This window comes from Nomascus leucogenys, chromosome 13 (genome assembly GCF_006542625.1).
Source record: "Nomascus leucogenys isolate Asia chromosome 13, Asia_NLE_v1, whole genome shotgun sequence".
Classification (NCBI taxonomy): Eukaryota; Metazoa; Chordata; class Mammalia; order Primates; family Hylobatidae; genus Nomascus; species Nomascus leucogenys.
The window spans coordinates 19,052,952-19,067,881 of NC_044393.1; the positions used below are offsets into that span (position 1 = coordinate 19,052,952).

The following is a 14,930-nucleotide window of genomic DNA, read 5'->3' on the forward strand; positions in this document are numbered from 1 at the left end:
TACACCATCTCAATTCATTCCTACAAAAAATGAAGATGAGATGATGATGTAAAAAGGTTCAAAGGGGTTTATGATTTGCCCAAGGTCACATAAGTTATCAGTCCAGGATTTGAAACCAGTTGTGTTATCAGTCCAGGATCTGAACCCAGGTGTGTCTGAAAACAAAGCTTATGATGTCTCCGCATCTATACTGGGGTACAATATGGAAGTGGCAGTCTTTGTTTTATTGCATTCACTCTAGTACCACAAGATCTTTCTGTCCTTGCTCCTCTTACTTACAATAATACTTAAAATATTATGGAAACTAATTAAAATCTAAGCCTGTTTAATATTAGTATCAGGTAAACACAGCACACACACTCTTTGCTTCCTACTCCATCTTCCCTTAACAGCCCAACATCAAAAGAAAGTTTATGTATCTAGTCAATTTGGAGGCTACAAGTCCACTAGATTTTGAAAGTAAAGAAGCTGGATTTGAGTCCTACCAACACTACATTTAGCTATCATTTACACCTTATTAACCTTGTTGTACCTGAATTTTCTCATCTGTAAAATGACAATAATACAAACTACCTTACAAGATGTGATGGTATCTCATTTGTGATGGTCAAATGAGATACCATCATCACTTTATACAGATAACATTTTCATTGGAATCCTGGGCAGCTGTCCGTGAAACAATACTGAGTAAACTCTCTTTCATATTTCCCAACACACCTGTATCTTCACACTGTCTTGGTGAAAAAAAAAATCAAAATAACGGTGCCACCTACTATGTCAAAGTAGAATACTCTAACTGCCAAATAGATGCTCATGAACTGTTTTAATGTGAAAGTAACATAAAACTTTTTAAGTCTATGCAGAGCACATAAAAAAAATTCCATTCCATTAGAAGCTGTCATACTTGCAAAAGCAGCATAATGATCCTTAAATATCACACCAAATACTTTTTGCCAGACAGAGCCAACTGTTGAGCATGTGTCCCTTCTTCCTTGCTAAAATAACCTCCTAATTTGTTACAGTGGTGATGTGCTTGGTCCCAGGAGATATACCATGGTAGTCCAAGCCACTCACAGAATTCCTATTCCCTTCTGCCGGTGACTGAACTAGTGGCAAACATGTCACCCAGTTCTGGCCACTGAAATTTGAAGATAATTCTGCTGAAAGGTTTCTGGGAAAGACTTTCTTCCCTAGTAGGAGACAAGCACACAAGAAGGCCCATTTCCACCTGCCACTTCCCTTCTTACTTTGGTTACTGCCATGCGAGGGATGATGCTTGAAACTAATGCAGCCATTTGAGACTATGAGAATTGCCCAGATGTCAAACCATTGTCAAGCCAATTAACCGCTTCTCGAATCTCACACCCCTAGATGTATTATTTGGTTCTTAATGTCTTTATTGGTTAGCCACTGTTTGTTGGGTATTGTTACTTCCATCCAAAGGCATTCTTGATAAATTAGCTCCTGTATGTCTGAAACTGTCTTTATTTCACCTCCACTCTAGAATGATAGTTTGGTTGGATACCGGATTGACAACAGCTTTCCCTCAGCACTGTTGTTGCAGTGTTCCAACATCGATTGTGGCTGAGAAGTCTGCTTTCATCAGATTATCATTTTCCATGGGTAATCTCCCCATAGCTTTTAAGGTTTCTTTTGTCCTTAACAGTCTACTATTCTACTGTAATGTAACTAGGAGTTGATCTGGCACTTCATAAACTTCTTCAATCTGAGGGCTCGTGTCTTTCCTCAAGAATGAAAAACTCTCAGGATTATTATGTGATTATTTCCTCTATCACTTCTAGGATCTTCTTCTAGAATTCCTACTGAAACTGTATTAGACCTCCTCAATCTATGTTGTCTTCCTGGTTTCCAACACTGTATTTCTCTGCTCTGCATGTTGTGATCAGTATCATTTCTATCTTTCAATTCACAAATTCTCCTTTCAGTTTGTCTAGTTTACTGTTTATCCAATTTATTGGGCTTTTAAAACTTCAATTGTTGTAGTTTTCATTGCCAAGATTCCCAACTTTTTATCTGCCTTTGGGCAAATGTGTTAATAATCATGTTAATAATGTGATGTTCTTTTAAAAATGTTATCTCCTCCTTGATCTTTTTGAAAATTGTAATCATATTAAATTCTTTTTGAGATTGCTCCATTATTTCTTTTTCCTTCAGTGTGAATTCTCCCATTCTGCTGATTATCTCATGGCAGTAGATTTCCTTGCACAGATTTCATTTTCTCTTGAATGATTTTCCTCTATACCACACTCAACTGTCAGATGATTTCATGGTTTTCTCAGTACAGTCGTCTGGGATATACAACTTAAACCAGGTCTTATATTCAGAGTTTGGGGTTTTTGCCCTTCAAGATACCATACTTAAATACAATCCAAGCTCAGTTCCTATTATCGAACCAGTATATCAATTTTTCCCTAGGCCACAGGCAAATGACACTTTCTGGTTGTGGTCAGGCAAATTTATTTCAGCTTTAGTTCACAGACGGAGAGCCAAGTTCCAGCCCCCAACTTCATGTAGGAAGCTCAAATGCAATCTCCTGACAAGGATAAGGCATGCTTTAGTCTCCGCTGATTATTTAGATTTCTTTCCTATCCCTTGTCCACAGCTGTCTATATATCCTTATATTTAAAATAATTTTCACTCATTATTCTTATGAATTAGAAAGTTCTCTGCATACACTCACTCAGCAATCTTGACCAGAACACTCTTCATACCTCCCTATGCATCCTGATAGCAAGGAAAACTCTGATAGCTCATATGAAATTAAGATTCCTGATTCCATATACTGCATTTACAGTATTCTGAAGGCGGGGATGGGGGGGGAGGGTTAGAAGATTTCAGCAATCATACTCACAAGCAAGTCCCTTAAAACTTGATTCCCTACAACAAAATGCGATGATTCAATGAATTACAACTGACAGCAGAGAACGGAGAAGTAGGTGTTTTACATAAGCCATGCAAGGCAAGGATCTATGTAGAAAAATGGAAATATTACAGTATCTGAGGCCAAATTAACCAGATACAAGTCTTAACAATAGCACTCATTTTTTATGAAACCATGGGCAAGATGCTTTTGTTATCATTCTATGATAAAAATTTAAATGAGTCAATGTATACAACTTTAAGTAGAAGAAAAAAGGTGCTAGGCTCCACTTGAAAATACTTCCCAAGTGCTCTCCACCCATCCTGGTCTGGAGCTTTGGCTCTATTCTGCCACAGATCCATATGATCCTCATAACACAGAATGATTGCAGCCTCCAGAATCCAACAGTTTTTTTAGCCAGAGCTCATTTCACAAGATACAAGTCAGTGAGAGTTCACAAACCATTCATCCTCCAGAACAATTTAAGAATAGCACTGGCCAGGCGTGGTGGCTCACATCTGTAATTCCAGCACTTTGGGAGGCTGAGGCAGGCAGATCACAAGATCAGGAGATCAAGACCATCCTGGCCAACATGGTGAAACCCCATCTCTACTAAAATACAAAAAATAAGCCAGGCGTGGTGGTGTGTGCCTATAGTCCCAGCTACTCAGGAGGCTGAGGCAGGGGAACTGCTTGAACCTGGGAGGCAGAGGTTGCAGTGAGCTGAGATTGTGACATTGCACTCCAGCCTGGTGACAGACCAAGACTTAATCTCAAAAAAAAAGAATAGCATTGTGTCACATGTTTGGAAAAGAAGTGCAGTGAAGGTCTTCCTTCAAAATATTCCTAGTTAAATGAGGCTTGCTTAGGTTCATTCAGTCAGAATAACAGAAATCCAAGAAATACCAGAAATCTGGTATTATTTACAACAGTAAGGCGATAGTATGGGAAGAAAGATCTGAAGCTTTGTTTTCTCCCTGGTGATATCTTCATGGGGAAATTTCCACATTCCTTGCAGAAGACATCCATAGATCTAAAACGCAATTTGTCCAGGTGCAGTGGCTCCCGTCTCTAATCCTAGCATTTTGGGAGGCTGAGGCAGGAGGATCACTTAAGGCCAAGAGTTCGAGACCAGCCTGGGCAACACAGTGAGACCTCGTCTCTACAAAAATAAATAAATAAACAAATAAATAAAATACAATTTAAAAAATCATAGTTAGCTTATTTTTTGTTTACATTATATTCCTGATATATTCTTTGTCTATAATCCTCCTTAGACATTCCACAAACCCAATCAGCTCAAACAGAGCTACCTATAAGAACACCTAAAGATACTTTAAGACTTGACATGATGAGGTCTTGAAAATGCTTCAGCTGATACATTTAAAATAGAATAGCAATAGTTGCCACTTACTGAACATTATTATTGTAATAAGCACTATACTTTACCCCAATTACCTCAGGTAATAACCTAACTCTATGAATTGATATATTATTATCCCAACTTTACAGATGAGGATTGTGAACCTCCAAAATAGTAAGCAATTTGCTTAAGCCCACTTGTCTATTATGACCAGTAAACAGTAGAGCAAGGATTTTAACCCAGGTCTGCCTCACGTTATAGTAGTAAGAGCAAACTGTATTAGAAATGAGAGAAATAAGTTACATAGTCAATTACGCCTATCAGTCTTGACCTTATTCTAAGTATAACTTATGAGCATTGTTAGATTAAAGGTCACGGCCTTGCTGCCTTAGGGAAAATAGCAAGGATGGCAAGCTGAAGCTGAAAATGGCAGGCAACAGATGTAGAGGGACTGTCATTTCCCCATACCTTTAATGATGCCAGTCAACTGGCAGTCTTCAGATTCATCTTGGACTTGTCTTTTCACAGCACAGCTGGTGTGTCATTTTTACTTCCCTTCTCTGCTTGATTTCTTGCTGGATTCCAAAGAGTATTTTTCCAACTTACAAAAAGACGATGACTAATGTTTTTTACAAGGAGGTAAATCATAAAAAAAAAAACCATTTCATGTAATCCAGGATTGGGTTTAACGTTGTAAATCTGTCTCCTAATATAAAAAATACTAAACCCAAAAAATAATCTAATGACATAAAGGAAATGATTTTAAAGAGCATATTGTCATCAGTTGGTAGTTGTTTTTACAAGTTAGTATGTCAGGTCTTCCCTTGAACCAGAAATACTCCCAAGGGATTAAAAATACAGACACACAGACACACACACACACACAAACACACACACGCGCGCGCCCGCACGCACATAGCCTGTCTCTGAAAGACACACAAGAAGCCGCTACCCTCGGTGATTCTGGGTGGCTACGAGACATAGAGAGGTAGGAGGCAGTTTTTTTTTTTTTATTGTATGCGTCTTAATATTTTTTTAAATTTTGAATCATATGATTGTATCACCTATTCAAAAATTAACAAGAAAAACTTAAGAAATGGTGTCATTAACATTTTAATTTCCTGGTCATTACAGAAGAAGGAATAAATACACAGGATTGAATTAAAATGATATATAAAAGTACAAAAATTATGTAAACTTAATTGTATCATGAAAGTCAATGATGGTCACTGCACATTACTAATATCACTTCATCAGTATCTTACAAATGCATTAACAAATCTGTGTTTCACGAAATCCACTGGCTCCCAACCCAGGATTGTGGATGTCCTAAGTAGCTGTGAAGGTGGTGATAGTGCTTGATTTATTTACTATATTTCACAAAGGTGCAAATATTAAAATACTAAATTAAATTGATTTTCATTGAAACAGTTATTGCATACCAATCAGAAATTATGAACAGCAAATTAAAAAATTTCTTATGGAATTATAATCTAATTAGTGCTATCTGTTAAGCAGATAAAATCATACAGATTCTACAAAAGAGAAAACAATAGATATTCTTCGTGTTAAAAAGACCAGGAATCACTAAATCTGTCTATAATAGGGATTGGAGTAAAGCAAAGAAGGACATCACAAGCTGTAAATTCACCTTCTACCCCACCTAGAGCAATGCTGAAAGGTTCATATCTTTCTGCTTCTTCTGGGGCAGGAGAAAGACTGGGACCCAATGGCCTACCCATAGTTTCTTTACACTCACCCTTCTCCAAGTTTCTCTAAGACATCAAATACTTCTTCTGGTTGTTTGGTTAAACTATCTTCATCCAACTTTTTCAGCTGCCTGTGAATAAAGAAATATAAACACAAAATACATTTTATTTGCTAGCAACTAGAACATAAAATATATCATTTATTTTATAATTAGCATTTCAGGAACTTCTCTATACAGTCTTCACTAGTTAAGACTGTTTTAAGAAACAGGGTTTCTTGGGAGGCCGAGGCAGGCGGATCATGAGATCAGGAGATCGAGACCATTCTGGCTAACATGGTGAAACCCCGTCTCTACTAAAAATACAAAAAAATTAGCTGGTTGTGGTGACGCACGCCTGTAATCCTAGCTACTCAGGACGCTGAAGCATAAGAATGGTGTGAACCCAGGAAGCAGAGTTTGCTGTGAGCCGAAACTGTGCCACTACACTCAAGCTTGGGTGACAGAGAGAGACCGTCTCAAAAAAAAAAAAAAAAAAAAAAAAAAATGATGTGGCTGAAATGCTGTAGATTCAAGCATTCGATGTATCCTTCAAAATCTATTTAAATCTTGAGATTTCATGAATTAAAATGATGTAATTATCTCTTCAGAAAAGGTGTTTAATGTAAGGTAACTATGAATTGAAACATAACTATGAATTGGACTGCAGACTAAGGAAGACACAGGAAACCTTTGCTCTTCCATTAGCAAGTTTTTTTTAAGTTTGTCAAAACACATAAATTCTATAGGTATCACAGAAACAGAGAGTGGAAAGTGTACGTTTAGACATGATCAAAAGTCAAAAATCACTAGGCAGCTGAGAGTTTCAGATATTCTCACAAAGACCTTCCTATGAGTAGATACATACCTTTGACTAGTCCCAAAAATCAAAGGTACTTGGCTGCTCACAATTTCCAGATAATTCAGATTTCTGACTATGCTAGACAATCATAACAAACATGGGAGGTTGTAAATTAACACTTTTTTAAAACTCTGAGATCTCTGAAAATTACTAATGAGCTTAAAGAAGGAACTTGCCAAGGAATATGTGTGTGTGTGTGTGTGTGTGTGTGTGTGTGTGTGTGGTCTACACAATGGCTTCCTGAAACTACAAAGAACAACAAAGAATAGAGAGCTGAGGAAATGGTGAAATATGGAAGTAGTCACACTGGAGACTTCTTTGTAGAAAAAAAAAGGTTTAGACTAGCTGGATAATATCAATTATTACAAGAAAAGACTTAAATACACACACATATACACACACACACAAATGTGTATCTTCCTAAATAAACCACATTAAAATCAGAAGACAAAAAATAAAACAAACCAACAAAAACCCTGACCACATCAAGTGTATCTACCAATAAACACTGATCTCAAAAGGACAATCTTACAGAAGTTTATGAATATCAAGGACTATGTACTAGAGAAACGGAGAACTCCTCCAAGTCAAAACTGCCTTAACTTGATATCAACAGAACAAAATGATCACAGTGACCTTTGAAAATCAAAAGGTCCTAAAAATTAAATACCAATGACATCATAAAAACTCCTACCTTCAAAATGAAAAGGGATGAAGTGAAACTCCTCTTAAACTTCAGAACTGAAACTTCTATAAACTCAGAAGTCAGAAGGAACAACTCATATGCCAGGGTTTTTTTGGTAAAGTCCTGAATTGTAATTGTATAAACATTGGACAATACCTCATTTCTCAAGTATAATCAAAGTTGTATAAACAGCTTATACAAAGGAAGATCAAATATGTTTCTTTGAAGTGTTGACTCTCTGTGGTTTACAAAATGCAAAAGTCACTATTTCAACTACTTCAGGGACCACAGCATAACAAAGGAAATTGCCACTGCCTTGAGAGAGACAGCTGCAAACCTCTGATAATACCTTGACAGACAAACTTTATATGACGGCTCGGATACTTCTTTGAAACAACCTAAGTGCTTTTTTGTTTGTTTTTGATCTTGGGCTATTAAAAACAACTTGAAATTAAGGCGCTATTACATCTCCGGTGCCTGATAACCAAGAGGTGGTCAAAATATATTTGGAAATGGATCCACAAATTTAATGATGGGAATCACGAATTTCACCAGCAATCTTTGTGAATTATCACAATAAAACAGAATTTCACCTAAAAAGTATTACTGAATTATCAACATTTCTATAAAAATATTTTGATAAGTGACTCATAATATTTTATACCATGACTCTTCACAGAACAAACACTATTACCAAAACAGCCTGACTCTGATAATGCAGTTCTCTTATCTGGGACTTCCCCAGGTTCCAGACAGTTTCAGCACTTGCTCATAAATGAACAAGCCTGGTCAACAGAGCATCCATGGACCAAATACTGGTGGATGCTCCTCTCCTAAGTCAGATGGCCATGTGGATGGCCAGCATCCCAGGAATGCACTCTACACCTCCCACTATACCATTAATCTAATGGCAACTCATTTTTTTAAATTATTAACTCATATATGAGACACCAATCTGTCATCATTCACTTAATCACACACACACAAATGTCAAACTCACGAACACAAAGGGCATTTCCTGCACTGGGATTGTTGGAAACACATGCCATCTGAATTTCTGAAAAGACACCTGTATCTTTCCAAACACAAATAATGGTGTCTATGAAGTAGTCACTTACAGGTTTGGCTAATTCTCAAAGCTTTCTCCCATTTCAGAACTCCCATAAAGTTCATTTTATGTGTAACTATTTCTTTTTCCACACAGAATTTGACATGGATTACAACAAATATACATGATAAATGGACAGAATCTTAAATAATAAAACTCTGTCCTCAGCTTACCCCAATTCGTATGTTGAAGTCCTAATACCCACCACCTAAGAATGTGACTGTATTTGGAGACAAGGCCTTTAAAGACTTAATTAAGATAAAATGAGGTCATATGGGCATGCCCTAATCCAATATGACTGTTGTCCTTATAAGAGGAGATTAGGACACAGACAGGTACAGAGGGAAAAACACGGAGACACAGGGAGATGGTCATCTACGAGCCAAGCAAAGGCCTGGAAAGAAACAACTCTGACAATGCCTTGATTTCAGATCTCTAGCCTTCAGATCGGTGAGAGAATAAATTTATGTTGCTTAAACCACCCACTCCATGATACTTTGTCATGTCCTAATAAACTGATACAAATGATAATAAAATTGATCTGCTTCAAATTAGGCAATCTACTAGTTACAATGAGCAGGGAATCACCAGCCACTTAAGAACCCAGTCCTGCAATGCTCTTCTCTTGTGCGTTTAATACATTTTTTAAAATCCAAAAGATACAAGAATGAGCATGCCAAGAAACTTTAGTCCTTTGCCCAAGATTATGTAACACAGGGCAAAGGGGGAAACAAAACTCAGATTCCTAATCCTCTTTTCAATTAAACCAAGGCCTCAGAGAAAGAAACTAAGAAGAACGAACGTAGTTCAGAAAGAAACATAACTAGTGTGCATTTATAATTGGATCACTATGGTACTATAGCAAATATCTGCTAACATACACAGAGACCTGTGAAACAGGGGTACTTTTAGAGAGGCATCAGAGTGAGGCAGTTAAGAGCATGGCCAGGCGCAGTAGCTCTCGCCTGTAATCCCAGCACTTTGGGATGCTGAGATGGGCGGATCACGAGGTCAGGAGATAGAGACCATCCTGGCTAACACGGTGAAACCCCTTCTGCACTAAAACTACAAAAAATTAGCCAAGCGTGGTGGCACGCACCTGTGGTCCCAGTTACTCAGCAGGCTGAGGCAGGAGAATCGCTTGAACCCCAGAAGGCAGAGATAGCAGCGAGCCGAGATTGCGCCACTGCACTCCCCAGACTGGGCGACAAAGTGAGACTCCGTCTCAAAAAAGAAAAAAGAGCATGGACTTTGGACCAGACCCCATGGATATTAAAATCCTAGTTCTACCTCTTACTTGCTATGACTTCTCCCAGCAAATCACTACCCTGTCTGTATCTCAGTTTCATCATCTGTAAAACAGATATATAGGGATATCTACCACACAGGATTGTTGTGAGGTTCAAATGAGTCAATAAACTGAACCAGATGAAGTTACCGTTTTTATGGTTCAAAGATGGTCAAACATCAGCAATTTCATATGCTTCAGCAGGAGACATGGAAAGCACTTAGAACAGTGCCTGGCACCCGGTAAGTGCAATATGAGTGTAATAATCATTACTATTACAGTCTCAGCACACTATGCTAGGGTGAATCCAAAGCCCATCCCAACCATCTATTTGCTTTCTGCAATGTTTGTGCACCTCAAACACCCCCAAGCTCAAACAACCCCTAAGAGTGCTGCCCAGGCAGTCAATCCCTTCTTTTCACCTCTTGGTTGCCCTGCACTTCCACACCCTGAACACTTCCTTCTTTAGAGCTCATTCTGCTGCAGGAAGTCAGACGTCTCTGTGAAATAGAAGTAACCACACTGAACCTCAGAGAAGCATGACTTCTTCGGTCTCTAGTCCCTACCTTTCTCCAGATGTGGCAGAGTGGCAAAAGACCCGGGATGTCCACAAGGGAAATCCAGGAGTTGAGATTTTCTAGGATCATCCTGATCTTGACCTAAAGCAATTCCAGGTACCACTAGATCTGGTGCTGATATTCACAAAACAACTGAGGCCTGAAAAGGGCACAGTCTGGCAGGGTTCAGTGACCCGGAGTAAAGAAGGAAACACGTTTCCCAACCACTCTGGACCTCAGTCTCCCCATCTCGAAAATATCCTCTTATTTCCTTACCTACCTCCCAATGTCAGGTTCTGAAGAGCTGAGGAGGATGTGAAGACCATTAGGAAGACACTCTGAACATCAGTAATAAAAGATGCCATCCTACAGTGGGGACACCACCAACAGCATCCTCTGAAATGCTACCCTCCACCATCCCCTCCCTTGCTAGACCTTCAACCTTTCCTCGCATGCTTTCAGCCTTAGGCGGAAAGCTTTTCCGCTCCACAGATCCCCCCCACCGCACCCCTCAAGTGGGACTTGAGACCCTTAGAAAGTCCACCCGGCCTTCCTCTTGGCCAGTTCTCGATCCACCTCCTTAAAGAGATCCCTCACAGATTCTGCTTCAGCATTCGCCCCTACCTCCGTGAGTCCCTGCTTGGATAACGTTCCCCCGAGTGGCCCGGCCTCAGCAGGTACTCTAACTTGTCTCCACGTTCCTCAGCAGAGTCTCACCACAGCGAGTGCTCCCTCTAACCGGTCCCAAGTCTAACCCCCTTAGCAGATGCTCCTCTCAGCCGGACCCTCACCCACCAGACGTCCCCCCCTTCACTCAGCAGGTGTCCCATCAGCTGGGTCGCTTCGCTCCGGGGACTCCCACACAGGTGTCTCCCCTCAACCAGTTCCCGCTTTTTCTTCCCCTGCCCCCATGCCCGTCCTCTTAGCCAGTGGCCTCTCACCGGCGCGGCGGGTTCCTCAGCTGTACCGTCTCCATGGCGCTGCCGGCAGCCGCCCAGACCCGCTCACTGCTCCATCCTCCCCGCGGACCTCCTGAGCCCGCCCCGCAGACCCTCCCACACTTCCGCTTTCCGCCCCTACCGGAAGCGGAGCGCCGCGCGGGAGTGGGGCGGAGCCACGGCCCTGGTCACGTGGTTCGGGCGTGAGTCTTGTGGCGCGGTGGGGCGCGGACCCGGAACCGCCAATTGGTGAAGGCGCCTGCAGGCGGTGCCCGCTGGTCTCTAGGGTGTCAGCCTCGCTGTCTTGCTGCGATACCGGAGCGCACAAAATACTCGGTCCCCAGGCCGAGAACGCACTTCTACCTGGGTCCTGGGCCCCATTTCACAGACTGAGATGCGTGAAGCGCCTCCTTTAGAAGAGCTGACGATTCTTAGCAAACCAAGTTTTGCATGATTTTGGTGAGGCGGCGCTGCCCCAGGAACGCCTGGAGGTATTTGTGGTTTTCTGCCACTTACCTGGTTGAACTCTGGTCCCAACGGGCCCCCTGCACATTTTCTCCTAGGATGCTACGGAGCATCAACGCGCAAATTGCCCCACTGTCTTTCTTAAAGGCCTCCCCTTTAAGTCAGTTTGCAGACATAAAAATAAGCAACATTAATTAAGCATTTGCCGTGTACTTGTCTTCATATATTCTCTCATTTAATCCCTCATGTCAAGCCTATAAGGTCATCCCCATTTTTATTTATTTAATGATTTAATACAGTCCCTACACGCTTTCAGGGCTTTACCTCATTTAATACTCCTAACAACCTAGACGGTATTATTATTATTCCTATTTCATAAGACCAGAGAGGTGAAGTATCTAGCCCAAGGTCACATAGCTTAGAGTATAGGTTTGGGGATTTAAATCCAGGTTGGTCTGATTTCAGGGCCTGCACCACCAAACTGGACAGCCATGGATGTGTAACCTCTTTTTGGGCCTGAGAGACACACCTTTTTCTCCACTCAGAGCTCCGGCTTCAGCTATTGTGCTTCCGAATGCCACTACCATCAGTGAGTATTAGGAAAATGGCAGATTCTACCCAATTGACCCATGGGGAAAGTTATAGGAGAAAACAACCAGAACAACCTCTCTGTTTTTAATTGCCTTGCTTTTCCCAAGGATATGCCATCTACAGAACTTAACACCTGAGCACCCACCTTTCAGGGCCACCCATGGACCCAAAACGGGATAAAGGAGCCATTCCCTGACATAGGAGGAAAACATTTACTGAGAAGCTACTGTGTGCCAGACACAATCTCGGACTTTCACTTAATCCTCAAAACAGCCCTAGGAAGAAGTACCTACCGTTATCAGATAAGAAAGCTGAGACCCACGGTTTACACAGCTAAGGAGAGCAAAGGTTTTAACCCAGGACTGTCCTGACTCCACAACAGCAAAGTTGTTGTTTTGTTTTTGGTGTTTTGTAGAAATAGGATCTCCCTATTATTACCCAGGCTGGTCTCAAACTCCTGGGCTCCAGCAGTCCTCCCACCTCAGCCTCCCAAAGTGCTGGGATTACAGGCAAGAGCCACCACACCTGGCTGATGAATAGGAATTGGGTAAACATTTTTGAAAATTAAATACCAAATTACCATTACACAATGCCAAACATCCCTCCTTTGTCCCCTTCCCAGGATTTTTCCAGAAGATGGACTCACATTATGATGGCCCCCTTTTTCCACAGAATGTTCCCAATGAAAATTTCTGAAATGATGGGAATGTTCTAAATATGTGCTGTCCGAAATAGTAACCATTAGCCACATATGGCTGTTGAGCACTTTAAATGTGGCTAGCATAACTGAAAGGCCACATTTTTATTTAAATTTAAATTTAAGTAGCAAACAGTGGCTCATCATAATAATAGCTTAAGAGAGAAATGCTGAGCAGGGTTACTGGGAGAGGTATTTTCCTATAAGCTCTGGATATACAGTTGACCCATGAACAAGGGTTTGAACTGCATGGGTCCACTAATACAACCCTTGTTTTGTTTTGTTTTGTTTTTCAATAAATACAGTCAGCCCTCCCTATCAGACGGTTCCGCATCCACAATGAAACATGGTTGGAAAATAAAGTATGGGATGTGAAACCTGTGTATAGGGTGGGCTGACTTTTCATTTCCATAAGTTCTGCAGGGTCAACTATAGTACATGAGTATACTCACATTTTAGTATCCTAATAGATCCTGGAACCAATACCTGGCGGAAAATGGGGGACAATTGCATAACAGTATTCAAGGGACTGGCCGTGATGGCTTGCATCTGTAATCCCAGCACTTTTGGAGGCCAAGGCAGAACAGGAGTTCAAGACCAGCCTGGGCAATATGGTGAAACCCCTTTTCTACAAAAAGCTTAGCCAAGCATGGCATATTTGTGTAATGCCATTTGCATGACCCACATGGTCACCCTGGACCCCGTGGATCAGGCCCTGCCTGATGCCACCACCACCACTTCTGTGCCAGGCCCCCAGTGTGATGCAAGTTGCATGATGCTGTTTGCTGTAGTGCCTTTTAATGGCATAGCTTTGGCAGGTTTGGAGATGTTCAGAATAGGCAAATCTATAGAGCCTGTGGTGGATTTGTGGTCGTCTAAGGCCCTGGTGGAAGGGAGCATAGGTAAATTGGAAGGGACGATTAAAAGGTGTGAGATTTCATTTTGGGGTGATGAAAATGTTCTAAAATTGGTTGTGGTAATGGTTATACAACTCTGAATATACTAAAAGGCATTGAATTGTACACTTTCAATAGGTGAACATATATGAGTTATATCTCAATAAAGCTATTTTACCAAAAAAGACACCTCTTCCCAGAAGACTTCTCTGTTCCCTTGTCCCTCCCCTGACCCTCTCATCTGTCCCTCCTTCAAATTATTTCAGTACTGTTTTTATCAGTCCTGGTATTTATAAGAAGCACTGCAGGAAGGGATTTCCAGGTATTGACTGCTGTGTAAGAAACCACCCCAGAGTTTATAGGCATAGAGCAACAGTCTTTTTTTCTTCTCAGAAATCTACAATTTGAGCATGGCTCAGCAGGAAGGCTAATCTCTGCTTATGGTGTCAATCAGGATCAATCAGCCCTGTCCAAAAGGCATTTCACACAGCTGACAGGTTGGTGCTAGCTGTTGGCTGGAAGCTCACTTGGGTCTGAAGGCTGGGGGCATCTCCACTTTTCTTGAGCTTCCTCACAAAATAAAGCCTGGGTTCTAAAGCATGTTCCCGAGGGAGAGCCAAGTGGATGCTGCAGTGCCTTTTAGTGGAAGATACTTAATGTCATTACCACTGTGGAGGGGGGCCACAAAGGCCCACCCAGTTTCAAGGAGAAGGGACATAGACTCCACCCCCTCATAAGGCAGTGGCAAGGGTCTGGAAGAGCTTGGGGAACCAGAAATATTATTGGGGCCATTTTTGGAAAATAAAATTTGCCACAGCTACACTTATCCGATAAACCACTCAGGAAATACTG

At 41.1% G+C, this 14,930-nt stretch overlaps 1 protein-coding gene and 1 long non-coding RNA gene across 2 annotated transcripts in view; one reads left to right on the top strand and one right to left on the bottom strand.

Annotated features, from left to right (window-relative positions):
* Positions 1–11,557, bottom strand: part of STK4 (serine/threonine kinase 4) — a 116,549-nt gene extending 104,992 nt beyond the window's left edge. Inside the window, exons 1-2 of the mRNA XM_003253617.4 lie at positions 11,433–11,557; positions 6,004–6,084 (exon numbers count right to left, since the gene is read on the bottom strand). Of these exons, the coding sequence (XP_003253665.1) occupies positions 6,004–6,084; positions 11,433–11,467 (116 nt within the window). The 5' untranslated portion in view covers positions 11,468–11,557. The remainder of the gene's footprint in view (positions 1–6,003; positions 6,085–11,432) is intronic.
* A 21-nt stretch (positions 11,558–11,578) lies between these two features.
* LOC115837957 lies at positions 11,579–14,256 on the top strand. Its single transcript, XR_004032997.1, has 3 exons — positions 11,579–11,920; positions 12,360–12,483; positions 12,593–14,256. It is a non-coding gene; the product is annotated as an uncharacterized LOC115837957 (long non-coding RNA).
* Positions 14,257–14,930: the final 674 nt, after the last annotated feature.